Genomic DNA, 26,034 nt, shown 5'->3' on the forward strand with positions numbered 1-26,034 from the left:
CATGACCATTTGCCCCATATAACAGTCAGCAGACTATTTCCCTCCTAATTTCTTTTATTTTTTAATTACATTTTATTAATAGATGCAAACAAATTAACAATTAACAAAACAGGTAAGTTGGAGTATACAGGAAAAGAGTGCTAGAGTTGCTAAAAAGAGTATTACATTTTCAAAGTTACAGTATCAGGTTACATTTTTCAAATCAAGGAGACATTCACATCTTACCATAAGTTTAAGTCGTTAACTGTAGTAGGGATTTCACCCTGATCAATTAAATATTTCACAATAGGGAACCAAATCATAGCGTGATCTAAAGAAGATTTGTATACATCTCTTCCATCTACATTTTCCGTTATTTTTGACATTATATAGAACTTCCAAAGTTTAGCATGCTAATGATGTTGTTGAGGACTTTTAGTGTCTTTCCAAAATAAGGCTACTGCATTTTTGGCTGCTGCCAACAAAATGGCTATTCTTTTCATAGTACTACTAGATTGTATATGCATTTGCCATCTATTTAGTAGTATATGTTCCACTTCCCTCTTAATTTCTCATATGAGAATGAGGTATTCACTCTATCACATGTTCTTGTAGCACTTATTCTGACTAATTAGGGTCAGTATACATGGTTATTTCATAAACTCCATTTATCATGAAAGTAAAGAAGAAGTGTCACCTTGTGGTGAAGGTTTTTTTAACTTCCTAATTTACATGAATGTGTCTCAAGAGAACTTTTGATCTGATCTTTGTGCACTTCTGCAGCTTCCAGAAATGTCTCTGATTGGTGGCTGTCAAACTGGATCTCTAGCCTACCCCATGCAGAGAATGCCTCTATCAGGAGCTTGTCATGTCTGCCTTCCTCACAGCTGCTGCTCTTCTCCCATGGCGGACTCATGTATGTATGTGGATATAAGCTGCAAGATAAATTTAAGAGCTGATTTATCAGATGGAGATTGAGGTGCTTTGCATAGAGAGAATTGGAAGCATACATTCTGGCAAAATGAACAGCTAATAAAGGCCTTCCGTGATTTCTTTAACTTTCTCATTGAGAGCTTCACTAAACCAAGAGGAAAACTAGACTGCGTTTCTCCCAGATGTCACTAGGACAAAGACTGGATCATTTGCCTTATAAAGCTAATTTTTTCCCCCTGTCAGTCCAAAAACAGCAGGCCCTGGGTAGGATATAGGAGACTTAAGTTTCCTGGGAAATAATGGACCTAGGGAAGAAAAATGAAAGAGTTGCCCTGAGGATGAATTTCCTACTGATGACTGAAGCATGTGTGGAGCATGTAGGCTTCTGGATTGCACTGACTGAAGTGGTTAACGCTTCTGGACTGACCAAAACACACAGTGGGAGGGAAGTAATAAGGACCATGTTTCCTGGAGGCTTCGTATGGGGATGTCTGCCAATGCTTTTGAGTGTTATTGAAAGGCCAAGAGCTGGGCAGGGGAAAGGGTAGCATGGTAAGCTGCCTACTCTAACTAACCTAGCCTCTTTCTCTCAGTTCTCCAGTCCTGGCCTCCATCCCTTCAAATGGCACTTTGGATGTGAAGTTTTACCTGACTGTGTATGGCAGCATCGCTGGGGCAAACTCTGTCTTCACTATCCTGCGGGCCTTCCTCTTTGCCTATGGTACCATCCGTGCTGCTGCAGTCATTCACAATCGACTGCTCAGGAGGATAATGAAGGTAAATGTCTGTCAGGCAGGTCTGTAAGCTCTACGAGGGGAGAGCGTCCAGTTGGCAATGAAAAGGAGCTTCTCCTCAGCCCCATGTCTACTTTTGTCTTTTAACATCCCCAGGCCCTGCTTTATTGCTATGGCTCTTCCTTGGGGAGGTTTCCTTTAACTGAAAAGTAGCCATTCTGTACCAAGTTGCTAACCTTGAACCCAAAAGTTCCCCTGAGGGAAATGTCTTGAGGAGAATATCTCCACTATGCACTTGGAAGCACAGTGATTCCTATGCATTGTATTGCTAGGGCCGCATCCTCACTGTGTGAGAGAGGTATTGAAGGTGGCTTATTGCCAAAAAAAAATAATCCTTCTAGTTAATTATTCCTATAGCATCTATTTTTTGTCTAGAAAGTAGGACTGCCAGCCTCCAGGTAGTGGCTGGAGATCTCCTGGGCCATAGAGAGTAGTTCACCTGCAGAAAACAGCCCCTTGGAAGGTGGACCCTGTCAGGTGTTACACTCTGCTGAAGTCCCTCCCCAAACCCCGCCCTCTCCAGGCTCTACCCCCCCAAATCTCCAGGTATTTCCTAACCCAGAGCTGGCAACACTACTAGAGAGTGCTTTCAAATCTCTTTATTTCTCTCCTCACAATGATCATGTGGACTGAAGTTAAGCAGAAACAGTAACTTGTCCAAGGTCTCCCTCCTCCTTCCTCCCCAGGATGCTTCATGGCTGGAATAGGGAGGTGAATTTATACCAGGATGAGACCTATCATTGTAGCTGCCGAGGGATCGGCAAATTTGTACAGATCAACTGGTTTCAAACAAACCGTTTCCCCTCTTCTTTCTTCATAGCTTATGCTGGAGGGTGAAAGCAGATTAGGTTCCCTTTCCTCTCAGCTTTGATTCTAGAGGCCTAATAGGGTGTGATGTTTTCAGATTATACACTTAATGGGCACATAGTTTCAGGTGGGTAGCAGTATTAGTGTATTACTTCTCTTGTATTACTTTTTCCATTAAGGTTCAGTCTTTTGGGGGGTATAAACAACAGTCTGCCATATGAGTAGGTATAAATATTTGGTGCTTTGGGTACAAGGACAGAGCAGCTAATAGCACACATGTCCTTGCCATGGAAAACACCTGTGTGAACTTGTCACATTCTGAAATGCTTACTGTTTCTGGCATAGGTTAATCTCTGTGTTGGGGGGGGGGAGATAACATGTGGAATCGCCTACGTATACAGTGTGTCACAGCCCACTGTGACTCTCACTGCTTTTGATTCTTCATTGACAGGCCACAATGACCTTCTTTGACAGTACACCAGCAGGCCGGATCCTTAACCGTTTCTCCTCCGACTTGTACTGTGTGGATGACAGCCTGCCCTTCATGCTGAACATCTTCCTGGCCAATGTGTTTGGGCTGCTTGGCATGCTAGTGATGATCACCTATGGGCTGCCTTGGATTGGCCTAGTCCTCCTGCCCTTGGCAGCTGTTTACTACTCCATCCAACGCTATTACCGGCGCACCTCCCGGGAGCTCAAACGCCTCTACAGTCTCACTCTGTCACCTATCTACACTCACTTCTCAGAAACCTTGACAGGCCTCAGCACTATCCGGGCTACCAGGGCTACAGGCAGGTGAGTTTCGCTCTTCAGCCAGGGAAGGTCTAGACATGCACAGGTAGTGCTGACTTGAAGATACGGCCTTATGATGACTGGCAAAAGAGGCAGCAGTAGCTGTGAAGGAAGTATTTTTGATGCTAACCTCAGGACTGTATCCAGTCTAGGTTTGAGACAGAGAATCAGCTGCGATTGGAGCTCAACCAGCGCTGCCGTTTCGCCAGCAACACTGCCATGCAGTGGTTGGACATTCGGCTTCAAATGATTGGAGTAGCTGTTGTTACAGCTATTGCAGTGATCGCTATTATCCAGCATCAGAGGAAACTGGGGAATCCAGGTAAGCCACCTGACACTGGACTCTGTAGAAGCCGTCTTCATCCATGCCTGAGGCTGTGTCCTTCCCCTGATGTCTGTCTTCTTTCATCTCAGAGTAGTGTAGCTTTCCACCTCTCCCAATCTACAGCATCAATCTCTGCCCCCTTCCCCATTAAAATGGCACCTCTCGAAGTTAACGGATCCCGTTGTTTTCTAAGATACCAAAGAGGATTTTGAAAAACATGCCTGCAACTCTGGTGAGGGCCTGGAATGGCATGTTCTTCCAAGTCGTACTCACTCCTCAGTGCCCTATCAGATGGAGCTGAGTCACCACTCATTGTCTCAACTAGTTCTCTGTTCCTTTGAGCTGCTTTCAGAGTAGGGGATTCACACCTTCTCTCACTGATGCTTTTTGTGGGGAACCTTTTTTGTCCATTTTAGGTCTTGTGGGCCTAGCCCTTTCTTATGCTCTGTCAGTCACAAACTTGCTGTCTGGGCTCATCACCAGCTTCACACAAACAGAGACCATGATGGTGAGTGTGGAACGGGCAGAGGAGTATGCGACAGAAATCCCCATAGAGCCTCAGGAAGGGCTGCTCCAGGTAAGTCCTCCTTGTACAATCTTAACTTGTCAATACTGTTCTCATCTGAGCAATGAGATATGCATTTCCCACAGTCCCCGAGCATAGCATGCCTCATGATTGCTCTCTTTAAATAGTTGAAAGGCTGTCATTTGGAGGAGGGCAAGGAGCTGTTCCAGTTGGCAGCAGAGGATAGGATCCGAAGCAACAGGTTTAAATGACATGCAGAAAGGTATCGGCTGGATATTAGGAAAAACCTTTCCAGGTCAGAGTAGTTCAAAGGCGGAATCAGCTGCCTAGGGAGGTGGTTAGCTCCCCTTCACTGACAGCTTTCAAGAAGAGGCTGGACGAATATTTGCCAGAGATGCTTTAGGCCGATCCTGCACTGGGCAGGGGGTGGGGACTAGATGGTCTGTATGGCCCCTTCTGACTCTATGATTCTATGATTATTCATTGGTCACCCACCAGTCTGTGGCTCACAGTGATGTTTATATCATCTGCCCTGGTTATAGTTCTCTTTTAGTGAAGAAGGGCATCCGGGGGAAGGTGGAACCCATCCCAGTGGGGACTGAAGAGAGGGCTCCTCCAGACTCTGTCTCTTTCAAAAGGAGGGCCTTTCCCCATCCTGATACTGCTTTCACCAGGAGAGCCGAGGGTTTGATGGCCTTTCACTGCAGAACCAACTGGCCTTTGTAGTTGTTGTCTTCTGCCAGTTTGGACAATCCATGGCTAAGGTGGGGAGGAATTTATTTCCTTTGCTTGGAAGCACAGATTCCCAATGTAAAACGTAAACTAATAACCCCTTCCAGTGAGGAAGGATTGGAGAAAAGTCTCCCTTGCCCACAAATCCTCCTCTGCTCTAACTAAGCAGCTGTTTTTCTTCCCCTCCCTTGCTCTACTATATACCCTCAGTTAAATATGAACTGTCTTCCTTGTAACCTGGCAAGCTGACAATTAGCTCGAGATAAATGGATTCAGTTGTGTTTTTTTGCTTACCCAGGAAGGTTGTCTTTGTTTTTAACTTCTGAACAGCAGAATGCAAATTAAAGATTTCTGTTCCAAGACTGCACATCTGATATACACAAAATGGGTGTGGTGTCATTTCATTACACTTGGATGCTGGAAGACCAAATCAAAAACAGCCTGTAGAAGGAACTGGTGGGAGGTAGAAGATATTTGTTATCACTCCATCTCTTCTTCCTTCAAGGTTGCATCTGATTGGCCAAGTCGAGGTCACATAGAGTTCCAACAAGTTGTACTAGCCTATCGGCCTGAGCTTCCCAATGCCCTGGATGGAGTGACTCTTACTATCTACCCTGGGGAGAAAGTAGGGATAGTTGGGCGCACTGGGTCTGGCAAATCCACTCTCTTCTTGGCTCTTTTCCGAATGGTAGAGCTTAGAGCTGGCCGGATTCTCCTGGACAATATCGACAGCCATTACGTTAGCCTGAAGGAGCTGAGGTAAGGAGATTCGACAAATGACTTTTAAGGAGGAGGGGGTGCTAAGTGCTGTCAAGTTGCTTCCAACTTATGGCGACCCTCTGAATTAATGTCCTCCAAAGTTTCCTGTCACTAACAGCCTTGCTCAGGTCTTGCAAATGAGGTCCGTGGCTTCCTTGATCTAGTCAGTCGATCTCATGTTGGGTCTTCCTCTTTTCCTGCTGCCTTCAGCTTTTCCTAGCATGATTGTATTGCATAGTGACTCTTGTCTTCTCATGATGCGACCAAAGTACGATAGCCTCAGTTTAGTCTTTTTAGCTTCTAGGGAGAGTTCAGGCTTGATTTGATCTAGAACCCCCTTATTTATATTTTTGGCAAGTCCGGGTCTCCGTAAAACCTCATCCAACGCCACATCTCAAAGGAATCTACTTTCTTCCCATCAGCTTTCTTCATTGTCCAGCTTTCATACCCATACTGGAAAATCCTTCTTTTACTTTCAGCAGGTTCTGGTGGAATGCCACGGTCATGGGGCTAATTAGTATTAGTCCTTGCCCAGCCATTCTTTAGTTTAGTCATGGTGGGTTAAACTCTGCAGTTACTCTGCACGTGTGTGATAGGGCCAGTGTTCCCCTATTTCTTCGGCAAGTGGCTTGAACTGAAGACAGGTAATGCGGCTGGGCAAGGCTGTCTCCCTAAGCTGTTTCTGCCTGGCAAGCCTTGTTCTGTTCTGTCTTTTAGGTCTAGATTGGCCATCATCCCCCAAGACCCATTCTTATTCAGTGGGTCAGTCCGTGAAAACTTGGATCCTCAGGGGCAATACACAGATGCTGACCTATACCAAGTCCTGGAGCAGTGCCATCTGCAGGAAGTGATTACAGAGATGGGTGAGTCCCGTTTGTGGGGAGGAGAAGGGGAAGGGAGCAAGCTTGCTAAGGGGAAATGGGCATGAAGATTCAGGAGCTGGTGGGCTTGCAAACCACAGAGAACATCTGCTAATACCTACAAAGATGGTAATGGTTGAGCTCCAGAGGAAACAGCTGTCAATTCATTAACTGTAGTCTTTAAACCGGTGGAAGGTTTGGGAAAGGAACAGAGGAGTTTCAGCCTCTTTGCTTCTTGCTGAAAACCCATCGCATTCCAACACTACTTGCTTGTACCAAGTTTCTCTTTTCTGAAATGTCAGATTCATATGGACCAATGCTAAGCAGATGTGAGTTTTGAATCCTGTCAGGCTCTTGAGTGGGATAACTAAACCCTAAAAGCGGCTTTACTCTCTTGCTCTATGCAGGTGGATTAGATTGTGAACTGGGGGAAAGAGGGAAAAGTCTCTCGGTGGGACAAAGGCAACTGGTTTGTCTAGCAAGGGCTCTACTTACCCAGGCCAAGGTGAGTACTGTTGTTTCAGACTAGGTTGCTCAGACACAGCAAAGACTCTTTGCTTTGGGCCAGGCTTTGCCTGCCGACGGGGGGAGATTTCTGCTTCAAGAAGACACAAGATTGCAGTTCCCCTTTTTCAAAGAATGTCACTGTGGTGGGAAATTTGCAGAAAACAGCAGGCAAAATAATAAAGGGGTTGGAGCACATCCATATATGGAATGGCTAAAGCATTTGGATTTCTTTTTAGTTTAGAAATGATTTAAAAGTGACATGACAAAGGCTTATAAAACTGTACATGTTGCAGAGAAAGTGGATGAAGGAATTTTTTGCTTCATTTCTCACAACACTAAAATGTGTGGTCTCAAAATAAAATTGATTTGGGAGGGGGAAGTATGTTCTAACGCAATACACAACATATGAAATTTAGTAGTAAGAATGCTGTGATGGCCACTGATTTGGATGGCTTTAAAAGGGGTTTAGGCATTCACAGAGGATACCTCCATCAGCAGCTGCCTACCAACATAGCTAATGGAATGCTCATGTCCAGTAGTGGAATGCTTCTGGGTACCAACTTCTGGAGAATGAGCAATAGGGAAGGATTTCAAGCCCAGTTTCTGAGCATCCTGGAGGCATCAGGTTGGCCCCTGTAGGAAACAAAGGTGCTGGACTAGATGGCTGCTTGGTCTAATCTACTATGGCTGCTCTTATGTTGTTAAGATTCCAGGACCTGAATGAGTGACTGGATTCAGTGTGCTGTAGAAATGAGCCGAGGGACCATGAGCTGTATTTGTGACTTCCTTCATTTCCTACAGAATGCTTTTAAAAAACCTACTTTTTTTCAATGTTAGGTTCTGTGCATTGATGAGGCTACTGCAAGCGTGGATCATAAGACAGACAGATTGCTCCAGCAGACCATCCGTCAGCGATTTGCAGACAAAACAGTGCTAACTATCGCTCACAGGTGCGGTTTTGTTTTCCCATCAGGTACTGTTCTCAGGTGGCTCAAGTGGTTAAGACGCTGAACTGCAGGCAGTGGAAGGTTGGTAGTTCAGCAGTTCGAGACCCGAGTGTGCCGCATGACGGAGTGAGCTCCCATCTCTAGTTCCAGCTCCTGCCAACCTAGCAGTTCGAAAGCAAGAAATTGCAAGTAGATAAATAGGTACCACTTCGGTGGGAAGGTAACAGCGTTCCGTGCGCCTTGGTGTTTAGTCATGCCGGCCACATGACCACGGAAATGTCTTCGGACAGCGCTGGCTCTTCGGCCTTGAAACTGAGATGAGCACCGCAACCCTAGAGTCGGATTCGACTGGCTTTCGAGCAAGGGAACCTTTACCTGTGACCTTTTTACTGTTCTCAGGTCTCCACACAGAGGCAAAGCAGGGTGTTACTCAGTCATTTAGAGATCACCTTGCCTAACATTAGCTTCCTTTTAATTCTCAGACTGTCATCTTCCTCAACAGGCTATTGACTACTTGCTGCAATAAGCCACAGTGGCTGTCAGATGGCAGCATGGCTTTTAATTTACAAATCCAAAGCACTTTTAGGAACTATTTACTGGTATGGCCAGACTTCTGAGGAAAGACCACGTAAAACACATCCAGGAGCATTTAGGGACCAAAATGTGGAAATGAAATATACCTTGGCTATGTTTATTTTGAAATGCTCAGTTCCTAAACTAGATTTTGAGTTTTTGACTGGCAACATTATCACACATTCTGCCATTTTAAATCAGGGTAATATGGGTCGCATTTACTTTGTAAATCTAATATTTATATCTGCTGTCTCAAGAACTAGTTAAAATTTTGTAGTAGTTCACTGTATGTTTGAATCAGTGTGGTTTGCATCATTGTACACACTGAGATGATACATACAGACTTTTAAAAATACAATTTCTGTGTAGATTGTACGCATCCAGTTTTTATTCTGTATATATACACTTATAGAATGGAGAGTTTTGCTGTTTCTGATATGTTCCTTAAAGCTGAAATAGATACCATGCATATTTCTAGAGATCCCAGAGTCCCATTTTTGAGGAGAAAAGCAGGGTAGAAGTATTTAAATTTATTTCATTGATATTTATCAGTGTTTTGCCCCATATTTAAAACCAATGAACTTCTATGAAAAGCCAAAGAGCAGGATTGAGCAACTAAATAGAATCATAGAGTCACAGAGTTGGAAGGGGCCATACAGGCCATCTAGTCCAACCCCCTGTTCGATGCAAGATCAGCCTAGAGCATCCCTGACAAGTGTTTGTCCAGCTGCTGCTCAAAGACTGCCAGTGAGGGGGAGCTCCCCACCTCCCTAGGCAGCTGATGCCACTGTTGAACAACTCTTACTGTAAAAAAGTTTTTCCTAATATCCAGCTGGTACCTTCCCGCCCTTAATTTAAACCCATTATTACGAGTCCTATCCTCTGCTTCCAACAAGAACAGCTCCCTGCCCTCCTCTAAGTGACAGCCCTTCAAAATACTTAAAGAGAGCAATCATGTCCCCCCTCAACCTCCTCTTCTCCAGACTGAACATTCCCATATCCCTCAGCCTTTCCTCATAGGGCTTGGTCTCCAGGCCCCCAATCATCCTCATTGCTCTCCTCTGTACCTGCTCCATTCCGTCCACATCCTTTTGAAGTGAAGTCTCCAGAACTGCACACAGTACTCCAGGTGTGGCCTGACCAGTGCAATGTACAGCGGGATTATGACATCTTGTGATTTGGATGTTATGTCTCTGTTGATACACCCCAAGATCGCATTAGCCATTTTTGTCGCTGCACCACACTGGCTGCTTATATTTAACTTACAGTCCACCCTTACCCCAAGATCTTGTTCACACACACTGCTACCCAGAAGCGTATCCCCCATCCAGTATCCATGTTCCTCATTTTGTTACCCAGATGTAGAATTCAGCACTTATCCTTGTTCATATCCGCCCACTTTTCCAGTGTGTTCAGATCTCATTGAATTCTATGTCTATCTTCTGGTGTGTTTGCTGCTCCTCCCAATTTTGTGTCATCTGCAAATTTAATGAGTAGCCCCTCCACACCCTCATCCAGATCATTTAGAAAAATATTGAATATGCCAGGCCCAGAACTGAGCCCTGTGGCACCCCACTGGATACCTTCCTCCATTCAATTTTGCTGAATGACAAACTGTTCCTCTAAAACTTACAGTCCTAGAGAGGCTGAAGGTGCTCAGCTGGAATAGCACATTAACTAGTTATATACACTATGCAGACAAAATCAGAATCCAAAAAATACAGGCATTCCCAGGGATGGCAGGACATGGCAGGACATGGTGTGCTTGGTTTGAGCATCATCACTGGTGTTTTTGGATTTTAACATTACCTGCCCTGCAGGCTAGAAGCAGGACATGCTAGTATAAATTAAACAAACTGAGAGGAAATTCAAAACTTATGGGTGGAGTCTGCCACACGTTCTTGTAGGATAGTACAGCTATCCATTGGCAGCTATGTATTGGTTAAAATGAATGATCCAGTTGTGCAAGCTGCACATCTGAGCCCAGCTTACTTAAAGATTGCAGTCTTGTACAAAATTAGGCTGCTTAAATCCCAGTGGATTCAGTGGGACTGAAGCTATCCAACTTTGCACACAGTTGTGGTCTTAGTGGGCATTTTGCTGGAGTAATTGTCTTCATAACAGCCAAATATGAATATTGTTTAACACGCCAATGAAGACGTTTAGACCTCTACCAAATTAAGGCAAGACCTGCAATGACACGCAAGAAGTAAAATTATGCCTCTGACAAAGGACATATTACAGCTAAATGTTGTTTGGGAACAGCAGTGCAGGAAGTTGGCAGAGAACTCTTCTCTTGTATTCAAGCACAATTTGGCAATATGCTCAGATGCTTCCTGGCAGACTTCCCTGTGTTGACTCCTACAAATCATGTTGGAAGGAAATGGACTTCAAACACAGCACCCTAAGTAGGAGTGTATTTCTAGCTGTGCAGCAGGTACATTTATTGGACTCAGGTTTTTGGTAATATTATAGGGCTGATATATGTATACAAGCAGCAAAAAGATATTGAAAATATCACTTAAAAGTGTTTGCAATATTTCTTGGAAGAGTGTCTTCCTTACATAATGGGGCAGAGTCCCTATGGTCAGCCTCTACAATTACACATTCAGTTGCAACAACCTTTTGTTCAGTCGCAGTTACAGGGATCCCAACAGTGCCTGGCATCTTTTAGACATGCTACAGAAAACCTTACTGTAACAACAGCCGTTCTACAAATAGCTTTGTTTTTGGATTTTCGTTTTCTCTGCATCAGCATCATCTGTATTCATTTGGGGCAAAAATGTTTATTAAAGCATGTATGTCCTACCTGTCTATCCAAAAAATGGTTCCTCTGGGTGTGTTGCAATAAGTTAAGACACAGAGCACAAAATTGCAATTCAAACAAAAGCTATCTGCTATAAAGCAGCCCCTAGTTTTCCTCTTAACAATGTCACTGAAAACCAGCATTACTAAAATACTCAAGATCACCCCAAATCCTAAAACTACAGTGTGGTCAGTGAAGGCCGCTGTAAAATGGACAGTCTTTTGTGTGTGGTGAAATACCATTAAAGGAGGGGTGACAAGGCAAACCTCCCTCAGAGACACCATTACACCCCCCCCAAGCTGTACTAAATTATGTGCCTGAACTACAGATTACTTTTCCTCAGGTAAACCTTTGGATCTATCAATCCTTGCATCTGTCATTCCAATTCCAATTACCTTTATTGGCATAACAATACAAGTCAGCCCATATGCCAACAAACAGAAACCATCAAAGTATAGCGATTTGTATCATTGTATATGGCATCTGTCATTCCTTGAACATAGCAAAGAAAAGAATTGTGTTCTGTGGAGTACAATTGTGCAGGTCATTCAAGGATAAAATCTGGATTAGTATAACAAGAGTTCTACTGCATCTGTATAACCTTGTTGGGCCAGGCCATGTGTGTCATAAAATGTAATGCCAGGTAGCGGAGATATAAACTTTATAAAGGACACAAACACAAAGGGTTTTTTTTACTTAAAATAAAAACATGCTTAAAACATTAGCACTCTTGCAATATTTTGTTTATTTAACAGTGTCTGATAACTGACACCTCTTGCTCTGAATTATTCCATCAAAATGTCTGTGCTTACAATCTTGCTGTTCAGTTGTATATCTGTAAGCTGTTCAGGTGTATATCTGTAAGCTACAAACCTGCGATGATGCAGCAGCAGCAAAACTGGAAGAAGCAGAAGACAGCCAGTTCCACTGCGGGGCCGATAGAAGCCCTCCTGGGGCCTGATCCGGCCCCCAGGCCACATGTCTGACACCCCTGCCCTAAACTGAATGGTGGGAGTCCCTGGTGATTGAAGAGCATGTACAGATCATTCATTTATAACTTGATCTGCCCAGCAGGCGCTGTTGCAGCATAACCAGAAACAGGAAATCCGTGCTTTACACTCTAGTGCTTCTAGATCCCTGCCCTAAACTGAATGGTGGGAGTCCTTGGTGTTCTGCACTGTGATTGAAGAGCATGTACAGATAATTCATTTATAACTTGATCTGCCCAGCAGGCGCTGTTGCAGCATAACCAGAAACAGGAAATCCGTGCTTTACACTCTAGTGCTTCTAGATGGCTGAATGCACTTTTTCAAAATACTAGAATTTTAACACTATTAACTTCATTGGGACTTGCTCCTAAACAAGAGTGCACACACAAGATGGACACTTTAGTGTTTCAGTACTTCTCAATGATATATCTGAAGCTGAGCCTTAGGCCTAGTTCTTCTGAACTCATGAGGTGGTAAACTTCCTTCACGTACCTGAATAGGGTTACCAGCCTCAAGGTGGGACCTAGAGTTTTCTTAGAATTACAGCTGACTGCAGACATCAGTTTCCCTGGAGGGATGGCAGCTTCAGAGGGTGAACCATATGGTATCACAACCCCCCCTGAGCTCTCTCCCCTACCAAACTCTGCTGGCCAGGTCCTACCCCTTAATCTCCAGGAGTTTCTGAAGCAGGAGCTGGTGAACCTAGTGTGAATCTACAAGATACACAATGGATTGCTGCCCTGTTTTTTTTTAAATCCTTTTACTGCCTGAACTGTTATTTATAAGAATTGGGCCTCTGAAAAAGCAAGTGGCAGTTACATATCTGTATTAGATGCCTGTGGCAATATGGCTCTGTCTAGCAGGGAGTGATCTCCTGTACCCTACTTTATTGTAATAAAAGAGAGGGAAGTAGCTGAAAGTTTCTACCTTTCCTACTAGATGAAGCTTGCCCTGCTTAACCTGTTGCCTTTTCTCCTACCAGGCTGAACACCATTTTGGATTCAGACCGAGTGCTGGTGATGCATGCTGGGAAGGTGGCAGAGTTTGATTCCCCTGCTGTCCTCAGCAAGAAGCAGGACTCCATGTTTCAGCACCTCCTGCACAGTGGGCAGCAGTGACCTCCCTGCAGGTTCTTTAAGACTTGGCACCGTATGCTTGTGAAGCATCCCCTCTGCTGTGTGGTCCCTTTCCTGCCATTCCCCTCTATCCCTTACTTTAGGGGAGTATGCACTCCACATTATGCCGGGCATCTTGCTTTACTTGTGAGTGAATGCAGAAATTTTCTCCTTGACAAAAGGGATTCCAGTTGGTGATGCATTCGGTACTACAGACTGAGTTGTGCCTAGGTAGAATGGGTGGAGGAGAGCATTTGGGGGGGGGGGCAGGTAAGAAGTGTATGTGGATCGACAATGGCTTTTACACAAGTCAGGCAAATGAGTATCTACTTGTAATGAGCTGGTGTTTTTAAAATAAATATAACATTTGATTTTCTTAAGAACCGTCTTTCTTTGAGGCTTCAGCATTAATATGAGGACTCCTCCATTCCCCCCACTTTCCCAGTGGACAATCCCCCTGCAGCCCCCTCCCCCCCCCCGATTTCATCTTTGTGTTATTTGAGTCAGTAATTCTGAGGGGGGAAATAGCAGTTTGTTCCTCAAGCAGTTTTGCTTGACTCCTCATTTCCTGGCACGTCTTTCTCCCTGCTTAGAGTATTCTACTTGTCTGGACTTGATGTAAATGTTTCAGGGGAATTTATTGAAATAACTTTGATAAAAGATATCACCTAACTCATTTTATCTCTTGTACTTTGGAGCTGAAATGGTAACAAACCTTTCACCAGACTTACATAATAGGAGAATGCTTATTGGCTTTCTCACCCCCTTCATGCTGCTCTTTCCCCTGCCATTCTAGCCTTCAAGCCTGCAAAAATAAACACAAAAGTTTGGGGCCAATATTGGTAAAATTTCAACAAACTAACAGGGCAGGTGCTGAAGAAGCTCTGGAGGGAGCAGTACTTCACATGGCTTTTTCTTCTGTGGAGCAGAAGCTGAATAAAGTATGCAAAAGCAGCAGATATGTGCAAATATAGCCTGCTTGGGTAAAGAATCCAGCTTTTCTCGGTAGAGTATTTCAGTTGTTCGTAGCTGTTATTGTATTCAGCCTTCATTATTTCATTACCAAGCTTGGTATTATTACTTCTCCATTGCTTCCCCACCTCCCTTAATCTGAGCTTGTATGCCCTCCAAGACCCAGGCTGTAAGGCTGAAGGCCACTTTATGTTTGTGGTAGGAGTTTTCATTTTCCTGTGGCATCAAGGTACTGTTTTGAGAGTAGCTGTGGAGAGGATGAAGATGCTGCAGTGTGCATGCAGGCTTTCCTGTCCAAGCACCTGGAGCACAGCTGCCACTTCTTGATTTTGGGCAGTGCCATTAAAACGCTGGCAATGGAAGCATTGAAACTTTGAACAAAGGGCTTCATTTCTTACCTCAGTAAGAACATAAGTGCCCTGCTGACTCAAACCAGTGCTCCATCTAGTCCAGCATCCCTGTTCATGCCATATTGTATAAATATTTAAAACAGGCTCCAGTATTATCTTCGTACTGCAACTTTGGGGGAGGGGTTTGATGCTGAGAATGTGGTTTGCCTAACTTCACCTAGTGAGTTCATGGCAGAGATAAGAGTTGAGCCTAGGGGCTTTGTGGCTCGCATCCTAAGATGAAAATGAGGAAAAGGAAGTGGTACATCTGTCATTTTGACTCCTTCTGCAATTAATTCCTCCTGCACTCATAGAGTCCAGGATACTGCTGCTTCCCATTAAAGATAACCAGTGTTCCTACAACCACATTGGGGAGTGGGAACGAAATTCAGGGTTTAGTGAATAGGCACGAGGATGCAGAAGAGAAATGCTACTTGTAATAGTAATAATCCATTGCTACTGCGAGAGTCAACGGCAAATGCTGAAGACTATTCATCTATCTCTTATATAAGCTATACAAAAGAAAACACCCCCTAGTAGTCCTAAATCATATTTGCATTGGGCAAAGGAGTCACTAATTCAAAACCTCTGAAAGCATGTCTGCTCAGCTGAGCTCATACCCTGGTATTGTAACATACTGAAGAGACAGTAGAATCCAGTGTTCATTTTCATTCCTAGTCTCACTTGTTTCCCATACATAAGGCCTCAAGCAGGTATAGCCTAAGGCAGTGTGTTCCCCATGCAACCCTTCCCCCCTACACACACAGACAAGAGATGAGATTCTTTCTGCTTTGAATAGACTGGATAGTAAGCCCTTTCAGTACTTCTTGGGTCCCGCTTGAGCGAGAGAATCTTGTACTGGTAGCCCTTGAGCTAGGAATAATTGTCTGGGATATATATGTCTACATAGACACTCTGGGGAAGGAAGAATACAGATGTTGTTTTATATGCATTAGGACTAGTCTGCCAGAACTGAAAAGCTTCCTGTTTCTGAACAAAGCTTTGAATGGATGAGCATACCACAGATATCCTTGCTTTCCATTTGTGATAGGGCTATTTCCTTACTGCCCTCTTGTTATCACAATAAGTTAAGAACATAAGAGAAGCCAATGTTGGATCAGGCCAATGGCCCATCCGGTCCAACACTCTGTGTCACACAGTGGCCAGAAATACCAGTGCCATCAGGAGGTCCACCAGTGGGGCCAGGACATTAGAAGCCCTCCCACTGTTGACCCCCCCCCCAAGCACCAAGAAGACAGAGCATCACTTGCCCCAGAGTCCCTATCTATACCTTGTGGCTAATAGCCCCCAATGGACCTCTGCTCCATATGCTTATCTAATTCCCTCTTGTTGCAAAGTGTTAGGATCGGCCAAGAGAGATACAAGTTAACATCCCCACTAAGCCACGGAGTGAGTTGTTGTCTCTCTTTAGCATGCCTTTCTGAACTGTTGACATTCCAATTGAAATACTGTACAGCACTTTGTACATGGAGGTGTAGAGTAGTGACTCTTCCCCTCTGCCCTCCAAATTCATATTATTTGGGGATTCTCTCTACATCTGTGAGACAATTTCCCTTCACTTTATCTAGAATGGCTGAAAATGGCAGCTCATTCTCCCCAATTCTTGAGCTAAGACAAAGCCTCTTTATTTCTCTCTATTTAAAAGTAGAAAAGTGACATTTTCAAGGTGAGTTAAAATCTTGAGGATAGGGCAGGAAGGCAGTAGTTGTAGTATTTTACTTTTTATTTTATAAAGTTACATCGTTCAACTGTGTATTACAAAAATAATCTTTCTGATCAAATCCCCACCCTATCCCACCCCACCCTCTTCTTCTTCCCTCCTTTGTTTTGCTTAACTCATATTTCCAAACACATCTGGTAGTTCCTTGGCCATGGAAGTGGGGTGCTCGTGTATTTCTAATACAGGGCAAGGGGAAAGACGAGTGCTAGTGAATGAGAAAGTTCCACACACAAGACCTAAACCAGAGCATATTCCAAGAGACAGGCCTCTGTTTCCAGCATGGAGAATGTGAATAATCACTGCAGAATGGGCTATACTTGCCATGCAAATGACCTCCTTCAACTGACCCTTAGAACTAAAATGTGCTTCGTAATTATGTAATGGCTGATTTGGAAGCAAGGTAATCTTTCTAGACTTGAACTGCAATGAGGGAGGGGGAAGTTTCATATATATTTTCGTGCCACTCAAAAAAATCTTTTTTTCTTTGATCTTTCAGAAGAGGGGTTCAAAAGGAAGTGAAAACAAAGTTATGGGGAGAGAGGAAATTTGTCTCCATTGCCTATTGGGCCCAACAGTCCATTTTGCTGTTCCAGGGTGACAATTTGAAGCCCCAAATCCAGCTCTGTTCTTTCCAGAAAAACCTTTGAAGCCAAGTGACCTGTGAGACAGACTAGACAGAAATATACACATGGAGAGTTTGGGATTGCAGATGCTGACTCAACCCCTAACCTCTGTACACTGATTATAACTTCTATTCGGCTGCAGTCACACACACTAAATAATCCACTTTCATTCCACTTTCAATGCACTTTCCAACTGGATTTTGCCAGTCCACACAGTAAAATCCAGTTGGAAAGTGCATCGAAAGTGGATTATTTAGTGTGTGTGACCGCGGCCTTCAGGAGGTTAAGGTATACCCCGATGAGTATAGGCTCTGGACATACAATCTGCACAGTATATTTTTGCAGGGCACAGACTGCACGTTCAGAGCCTATGCATATCAAGGTATACACATGAAGACCTGTGCAGTTGGAGATCCCAAACAGCGTCAGCATGTGCATTCTGAATTCTATCCCATATACACATTTGTACCTAATTTGACCACCTGCATGGGACTGGGGGCCAACCGAAAGCAATACACCAGGGACGGATAGTAGCCACACTCTGATGTGTAAACAGAATGTGCGTCCAAAGGCCAATGCTGCCCATCCAAACGGTATTCTGCATTAGATGTGCCTTCCAGTGTGCATTGAAACACACAGCCTGACTCAGCCGGACTGGGGTTTCACAATCAGGGTGATGCAGTTTCCTTGGCTATCAGTCATCACCAAGTCACTCAATCTGATTCAGTCTGTGACAATATCACATTCACTACCGTATAGTGAAAGAAAAGTTGAAGCAGTAGGTGATGGAGGAAACAATGGCTGCAAACAAGCATTGACAGCAAAAAAAAAAGATGGGGGGGTTCATGGTGCTTGTCAGACCCCTTGAAAACACATTTCTCCTCCAGAATACAGCATAGCTGTACATTATTCTGTCTCCATAAAAGCTGCCACAGGAGCTGGAGTTAGCCTAAATTTTGCTTCTGTTTGTGGAAACAAAAATTCCTCGGGTAGTCCAGAAAGTTCTAATACGTTTTTTCCTAAGTCACTTCCATGTTTGTTCTCATCGAGCACAAATTCGCCTATGGAACTGGGATTATTACTGAATATGCCAAGCCACAATTTCCAGCTTCATACATGTACATTTCCGTCCTGGCATCCAGGAAGAACCTGGTCAGCTGAGACGGACAAAGGGTCGTGTCTGCTTCTGCCCCTCCTGGGCACCACAGCTGACTGATGTGCTGAGGTAATGAATTAAGTGTGGTGTGAAATCACTAACAAACCTGCTGAGATGGTTTGATGAAAGGCGGGGTAAGACATGTTGTTAGTTGTAGAGGTACCAAACATTTGTAACCACATGGGGGAAAGGACACTGTACAGGATAGGGTGGGCAAGATATGAGCCTGGATAATCAGTGCAGTCAGCAAACCAGCTCATGCGACCACGAGGCCCTCCGGTGAGCTCATGTTGTTTGAAATGGACTGAAAACCCCCTACCCAGAACAGGAACCTCAGACTGTCTGTGTCAGAGCTCCAGCAGTGGGGTATAAACAATGCAGTGTCTAAGCCCCCTTGTGTAGATAGGCCACACAACACCTCCAATGACAAAGACCATGAGTTACCAGATGCCCACGAGCCTAGAGAGTTTTGGCTCCTACAACCTGCTCCGGCGTGCTTGGCCTCATTTCTCCCTTTAGTCCACGTGGGATGGAATACTTCCATCTTGCTTGCTGTTTCCAACACTGGGTTATCGTGACCCAGTATCTCCTTTGGCTCTCTTTGTAAACTGGTGTCACCATGCTAGTGCCTTAAGCTGCACACATTCAAAGACTCTTGCTTTCAAACAAGGATTTGCTACCTTGTAGGAATCCTCCTTCCTTCCCGCTGTTTCACAAACTTAAGTTCTACTGGAGCCCTTCAGTACTTTGGAGATACGCAGCCAGAACAGCTCCAGGACATGGTTTGAAGGATTCATTGATGGGTGTATGTAGATTGGCCAGGGTCCAACTCTGGGTCCTTACAGCTCTGTTGTTTTCCTGGGTTCTATCAAGACTGTACTTAACATTCCCACTTGACACTCTTGGTCCTGAAGTTTCCGTGCGGACTGTGTGGGGCTTTGGCACCTCCGGCGCCCCCTCTGCCAGTTCTTCAGCAGCAACAAAACAGTTACCAAGACCAGCACGACAGTGAGCAGCCCAAACACCAGCACTAAAATCAGTTGTGACTGACTCAGCCCAGAGTCCTGCTGTGTCACCACCTCTTTCACAGAGATCAGCAGCCCTCCCCCATTTGGTTTCTCACTGTTGTTAGTGATCCGTTTCCCAGTAACCACAATCCTAAGTGGCTCAGATTGGGTCGTCCAAAGGTCACTGCCGGTTGTGCTTTTCACAACACCATTGTGGTCAGGCTGAAATGTGGTGACCCAGGTTGGCTCTGGAGCAGGGAGCTCGCAGGTTTTGCCAACAAATCCATCAGGACACAAGCAATCAAAATCATTGATGCGATCGTAACACTTTGCCCCATTTCTGCACGGCTGGCTGGCACAATCATCAATGTTGATGGTGCAGAAGCGTCCTTCGAAGCCCACCTGGCACTGGCAGGAGAAGCGGTTGATGCCATCAAGGCAAGTGGCACCATTGGCACAGGGACGCATCAGGCAGTCATCGACATCAATTTCACAGTGGGAACCAATGAATCCCGCCAGGCACTTGCAGGTGTAGTTGCTAGCGAAGCCATTTTTGTCCTGGCACAGTCCACCGTTCTTGCATGGAAATCTGAAATCAGAGATCAGGCATTTAAAACCTGCACAGACCATGTTATATTCTGCTGGTGATAGACGTTCTATTCTAAACATTAGTATTTTTTTTAAAAAAAATAAAAACTGTCAGGAGGCTACTGGAGCAGAATTTGTAGGTCTTATAGATTTTACAGCTGCCGCTTTGAGTAACTTTTTATTTGTTGATTTACTTTCATTTATTTCTCGCCTTTCTCACCAATGACAACCCAAAACAGCTGACATTGTTCTTCAAGCCTCCATTTTATCCTCACAACAATCCTGGGATGTACGTTAGGCTGAGAATGTGTGACTGGTCACTCAGCAAGCTTCCATGGCAAAGTGGGTATTCATACCTGGGTGTCCTAGATACTCCAGACACTGTAACCACTACACCAACCTAGTGTTATTGTACTATATACAAAGCTGAATATTATATATGCATTTATATTTTATAAATATAAATGAGGCTGCTTGAGCCTGCCTTCGTGGGGAGGATGGGGTACAAATTAGAGGAATAAAATAAATCCAAGTCTTATGAAGAAAAGCTGAAAGAGCTGGGTATGTTTAGCCTGGGAAAGAGAAGGCTTAGAGGGGGCAGTCTTCAAGTATTTGAAGGGCTGTCATGTAGAAGATGGAGCGGGTCTATTCTCTCTTGCTCCAGATTGCAAGACTAGATCTAATGGGTGGAAATTACAAGGGCGTCGATACCGGCTAAATATCAGGACAAACTTGTAAGAGTGGTTGAGCAGATAGGGACTTGCTACCTTTTGGTGCTGGAGAAGACTCTTGAGAGTCCCCTGGACTGCAAGAAGATCAAATCAGTCAATCCTAAAAGAAATCAACCCTGACTGTTCCCTGGAAGGCCAGATACTGAAACTGAAGCTCAAATACTTTGGCCACCAAATGAGAAGGGAGCACTCACTGGAGAAGACCCTGATGCTGGGAAAGATTGAAGGTCAAAGAAGACGGGGACGGCAAAGGATGAGATGGTTAGACAGTGTCATAAATGCAACAAACATGAAATTGAGCAAACTTCAGAGGACGGCAGAAGACAGGAGGGCCTGGCGGGATCTGGTCCATGGGGTCGCGAAGAGTCGGACTCGACTGCGACTGAACAACAACAAAACCTTTTGAAAGATTTTTGAAGAATAGAGGATATGATCCTAAAGGTTTATTGGCAACAATTTATGCCCAATTTATGCTGGAAGGGCTCTTCATCGATTATGGAATCTTGGCAGAAGGATTGCGGAGTTACCTTTACGGAGGCGCAATGGCAGACAATTTGGTCTTCCAGTATGTTTAAAACTAGAGATATGAATTTGAAATTACAACACTACAAACTATTCGCAAGGTGGTACCTTACCCCTGACAAGTTGTTCCATTTTAAATTCAAAACTACTCCCTTGTGTTGGAAACGTTGCAGAAATAAAGGCACATTAGTACATTGCTGGTGGGACTGTCCCCGAATTAAAAAGTTTGGACTATGGTCATTGCTGAAATAAAGAAAATAACTAGTTATGATATTCCAAATACACCTGCATCTCTTTTGTTACATTTGGCCAGGTCTGAAGCTGTCTAAACAGAATGAAGATTTAATTTCTACTATGCTAATGGCTGCAAAAAACTTAATTGCTTTAAATTGGAAATTGTTTAAGGTATCAAACCTGTCACAGTGGAGATCTAAACTGTGGGATGTTATTGTTTCAGATAAAATTGCTATGCAATTAATAGCTTTTGACAATCCGAAAGGTGTTAATAATTTTTTGGAAAAATGGTTTGTGGTTTTTGACTATATTAAGGTAAAGGTAAAAGGTAAAGGTTTCCCTTGCTCGAAAGCCAGTCGAATCCGACTCTAGGTTTGCGGTGCTCATCTCCGTTTCCAAGCCGAAGAGCCAGCGCTGTCCGAAGACGTTTCTGTGGTCATGTGGCCGGCATGACTAAACACCAAGGTGCACGGAACGCTGTTACCTTCCCACCGAAGTGGTCCCTATTTATCTACTTGCAATGTCTTGCTTTCGAACTGCTAGGTGGGCAGGAGCTGGAACTAGAGACGGGAGCTCACTCCGTCATGCAGCACACTCGGGTCTCGAACTGCTGAACTACCGACCTTCCACAGCCTGCAGTTTAGCGTCTTAACCACTTGAGCCACCACAGCTTGTCAACCCCGATTATACACACTACCTCAGAAATATAGGGATTTTGTGTTTTATTAATATGTTTTGTGCTTATGGTTAACTTTTCTTGTTTATTAGATGTTGTTGAATGATACTGTATACAACTAACGAGTAACACATGTTGTAAAATAATATAAAAATCAATAAAAATGCTATTTTAAAAAAAGGAACAGACTGCCTCGGGAGGTGGTGGATGGTCCTTCACTCGATGTTTTCAAGTGGAGGCTGGGCGACCATCTTTCGGGTATGTTGTAGGGCTATCTTTCGGCTATGCTCCTGCAGAGTGCAGGGGGTTGGACTAGATGACCTGCAAAGTCCCTTCCAACTCTAACATTCTATGATTCTATGAAATAAATAAATAAATAAATATTTCAAATAAATATGTTCTATGTGTGCTGTTTTACCATTTACAGGGCAAAAGCTGCCCAATCATTATTCTGTAAGACAAGCCCACCCTCCTGCAACTTGAGCCTCCACAAGCGACTTCACAGAAATTCTTCCCACAACAGATCTGTAGAATGGTACATATTCACTGGGCCAGGAAGCAGGATGTGAACATGCTTCCTCCCAATCAATACCACAGGGGCAACTCCAGAGAAAGCACAGCCTACCTCCTTATTGTACTGACTGATGGTGCTGAGGACCAGGATGCAACTCCAGGCTTCTCAAAGGCTTTCCCTCATCCCGAGGCGTTTAAGCAAGCTGCAGATGAACTGGGCACTGATCTCACTTTTTCCTTTGATTTGCCTGGCTCCAGTTTGGGGAAAGAAAGTGACTGCCCCTTGTCAAATCTGTCTGTATTTTTATTTTAGGGAACATCAACACAACAGCATCTAATGCTCCTGAATCAGCCCTTGTGCCTTAACTGGTTGCAAAGTTTCAGCAGCTGAAATCCCCTCTTCCACACAGCTGTCAAAGAGGCAGAAGTCCTGCCTCAACTTGTTTTGGTCACACTAAATGGAAGGGCAAGAAGTCACCAAACCGGAGAGCTTAAAGATGCAGTGACCATTCTGGCCTTCCTACAAGCAGGGGTCATTTCCTGCAGAAGCACACAGGAGTGGAGCTCTGGCAGTAAAGAGCCCAGGGGGCGGGCACATGCAACAAGCCCCACCCCCTGCTCCCAGCAGCCCTCAGTCAGAGCAAGAAGCAGCCAGGTAAGTTGCAGAGCCCCCCCCCCGGTCCAAAACAGTCCAGTGGCACCTTTAAGACCAAGTTTTATTCAGGTACCAGCTCTCCCTCCTCTGCGAGGACAGATCTGCACGTTCCCCTCCCCCCCAATAGCTAGCAATCCAAAACAGTCCAGTGGAGCCTGAGCGGTGGGTGTTGCCTTCTAACACACTTCCGGGGTGTGGCATACGCAAAGAAGTTATGCTAACGAGTTATGCTAATGAGCTCCTGCACCGCTTTTTCTACGAAATGACCCCTTTGCATCCCTGAATGCTAAAATGCTCAACCTTTGTTCCCTGCAGGCTGTGTTGAAGGGAGAAGCTGAGCAGTCAGTCCCAATTGTGGGTCCCAGTGCAAGTACTGCAGGGAAAGGCTATCCTCTGAATGTACAGTGTAACACTTCCCTGTGGACAGATGCTTGGCTCAGGCAGTATTTTCTTTAAACAGTGGGATTTACTCCTCTTTTTCTACGAACTGACCCCTGCCTACAAGTAAGGTGCTTTGCACCCCTGAATGCTAAAATGCTCAGCCTTTGTTCCCTGCAGGCTGTGTTGAAGGGAGAAGCTGAGCAGTCAGTCCCAATTGTGGGTCCCAGTGCAAGTACTGCAGGGAAAGGCTATCCTCTGAATGTACAGTGTAACACTTCCCTGTGGACAGATGCTTGGCTCAGGCAGTATTTTCTTTAAACAGTGGGATTTACTATAACCAAGTCTGAGAAGCTCTTCTGCTCATCCCCACCTATTTCTACTAGAACGTCTTACCCTGCCCTTTCACACGGCCCTGTCTTCAGCTCACAGTCCTTTCCATGGAATCCTTCAAGGCACAGGCAGGAATACTCTCCATCTCGGTCATAGACACACTGGGCTCCATTCTGGCAGGGGTTCTGATGCTCACAGATATGCACATCTGGAGAGAAAAAAAGAAACGACTGCAGGTTAAAAGTGAAGATACCCATGCCATGCATACATACGGCATGCATGAGAGCCAGTTTGGTGCAGTGGTTAAGTGTGCGGACTCTAATCTGAGAGAACCGGGTTTGATTCCCCACTCCTCCACTTGCATCTGGTGGATGACCTTGGGCAAGCCATCATTCTGGCACAGCTGTTCGCTCAAGGAGTTCTGGAAAGAGCTCTCTCTCAGCCCCACCTACCTCACAGGGTATCTGTTGTGGGGAGGGAAAGGGAAAGGAGTTTGTAAGCCGCTCTGAGACTCCCTTGGGTAGTGAAGGGCGGGGTATAAATCCAATCTCCTCCTCCTCTTCTTCTTCATACTTCACAGATAGTGAAGAAAACTATGATGCAACTGAGATAGAAAAGGCTACACTGTGGAGTTGCCAGACACAGCGAAGATGGAAGCCACACCAGCCCAACTGGAACTGTTGAGTACTGAACAGCAAGTGGATGCTGCTGGAATGGGAGTTATATAAACCTGCTGCAATGAGGCATCCAACCTAAAGGCAACCTAAAGGCAAACACAGAACACATGAAGCTGCCTTATACGGAATCAGACCCTTGGTCCATCAAAGTCAGTATTGTCTACTCGGACCAGCACTGGTTCTCCAGGGTCTCAGGCAAAGGTCTTTCACATCTCTTTCTACCTGATCCTTTTAACTGGAAGTGCTGGGAATTGAATCTAGGACCTTCTGCATTGCCAAACAGATGATCTGCCAGTGAGCCACAGCCCCTCCCTAAACAGGTCACAGACATTCATTGCTTAGCACACTGATCTTCAGCTGGGTGGGATGTAAAGGTGGGTCACATCCTGACTTAACACGGGTTACCATTTTATTGGTTTAGGAATATTCTTTTAAAGAAGAAAAAAATATGTAGGGAGGAGTATATGAAGACTACAAAGGGCAACAGAGCTTGTTTGCTCTTTTCCTTTGAATGCCAAAAAATATCAGTATGTGAATCCCTACACAGCAAAGTCCACCCACCTAAATTTCATCCTTTGCATCTAGAGAGAGGACAAAGGCAAATGTATATGTATATGGTGCAACTATAAAAACTGAGTGCTGTGCAACAGTTTAGGGTTAAACTGGTTCCAGGGTCTGAAAGCTGCTGATTTGACAGAAATTATAATATACAAGCAAGGGACCCACAAGGACCTGTAGGGGGCATCCAATTTCCCCTCCTCCACTGTTTCATCTTTCCCTTCCTTTAAAGCCCCCCAGAGCCTCTCCTCTTTTCCTGCTTCCTTCTCTCCTTCCCACTCACCAGTTAACCTACCTTTATCTGCCCCCTGTCTTCAGCTTTTCTTCCTTCCTTCCTTCCCTCTGGCAGCCTCTGCTTGGGAAAAGTATGGCCCACTTGCACAGTGCCAGCCACTGGGCCAGGCCCCGTTGCATGTCTGGGAACCTGCAAGAACTTGCAGGAGTGCCTCACTTTCCCCTGCAACCCCTCCTCCTTATGTCCTCTTGGCAACTTTCCCTTGTTTCCTTCTCTCCTTTCCACCCACCCACCAACCTTTGTTTAATTCCCCCCCCAGATATAGTTATTATGTATTTACTTCATTTATATCCTGCCTTTCTCCACAATGGAGACTCATAGTGCCTTACATCATTCTCCTCTCCTCCATGTTATCCTCACAACCACCCAGTGGTTCAGACGGGGGCTTTACATCTGTTAGGGAGCCGGTTCCAACCGTTGTACTCACCGGCGTTCAGACGGGGCACATCTGCCTCCTGTCCCTAACCGGTGTAAAGCCCTTTACACCGTTGCACTCTGCCACTAGGTCCCAAGTGGTGGTATCCTGAGTGCAACGGTGGCTT

The 26,034-nt window shown here is 44.8% G+C and overlaps 2 protein-coding genes across 2 annotated transcripts in view; one reads left to right on the forward strand and one right to left on the reverse strand.

Moving 5' to 3' along the window:
* ABCC10 (ATP binding cassette subfamily C member 10) overlaps nucleotides 1-13,571 on the forward strand; it is a 41,897-nt gene extending 28,326 nt beyond the window's left edge. Inside the window, exons 15-24 of the mRNA XM_015421481.1 lie at nucleotides 763-895; nucleotides 1,506-1,689; nucleotides 2,965-3,308; nucleotides 3,458-3,627; nucleotides 4,047-4,207; nucleotides 5,394-5,647; nucleotides 6,365-6,510; nucleotides 6,915-7,012; nucleotides 7,852-7,964; nucleotides 13,312-13,571. Coding sequence (XP_015276967.1) covers nucleotides 763-895; nucleotides 1,506-1,689; nucleotides 2,965-3,308; nucleotides 3,458-3,627; nucleotides 4,047-4,207; nucleotides 5,394-5,647; nucleotides 6,365-6,510; nucleotides 6,915-7,012; nucleotides 7,852-7,964; nucleotides 13,312-13,447 — 1,739 coding nt within the window. The 3' untranslated portion in view covers nucleotides 13,448-13,571. The remainder of the gene's footprint in view (nucleotides 1-762; nucleotides 896-1,505; nucleotides 1,690-2,964; nucleotides 3,309-3,457; nucleotides 3,628-4,046; nucleotides 4,208-5,393; nucleotides 5,648-6,364; nucleotides 6,511-6,914; nucleotides 7,013-7,851; nucleotides 7,965-13,311) is intronic.
* A 5,228-nt stretch (nucleotides 13,572-18,799) lies between these two features.
* DLK2 (delta-like 2 homolog (Drosophila)) overlaps nucleotides 18,800-26,034 on the reverse strand; it is a 44,859-nt gene continuing 37,624 nt past the window's right edge. Inside the window, exons 6-7 of the mRNA XM_015421478.1 lie at nucleotides 24,026-24,170; nucleotides 18,800-19,921 (exon numbers count right to left, since the gene is read on the reverse strand). Coding sequence (XP_015276964.1) covers nucleotides 19,165-19,921; nucleotides 24,026-24,170 — 902 coding nt within the window. The 3' untranslated portion in view covers nucleotides 18,800-19,164. The remainder of the gene's footprint in view (nucleotides 19,922-24,025; nucleotides 24,171-26,034) is intronic.

This window comes from Gekko japonicus, unplaced genomic scaffold, assembly GCF_001447785.1.
Source record: "Gekko japonicus isolate JY-2015 unplaced genomic scaffold, Gekko_japonicus_V1.1 scaffold1012, whole genome shotgun sequence".
In the NCBI taxonomy this organism is placed as follows: Eukaryota; Metazoa; Chordata; class Lepidosauria; order Squamata; family Gekkonidae; genus Gekko; species Gekko japonicus.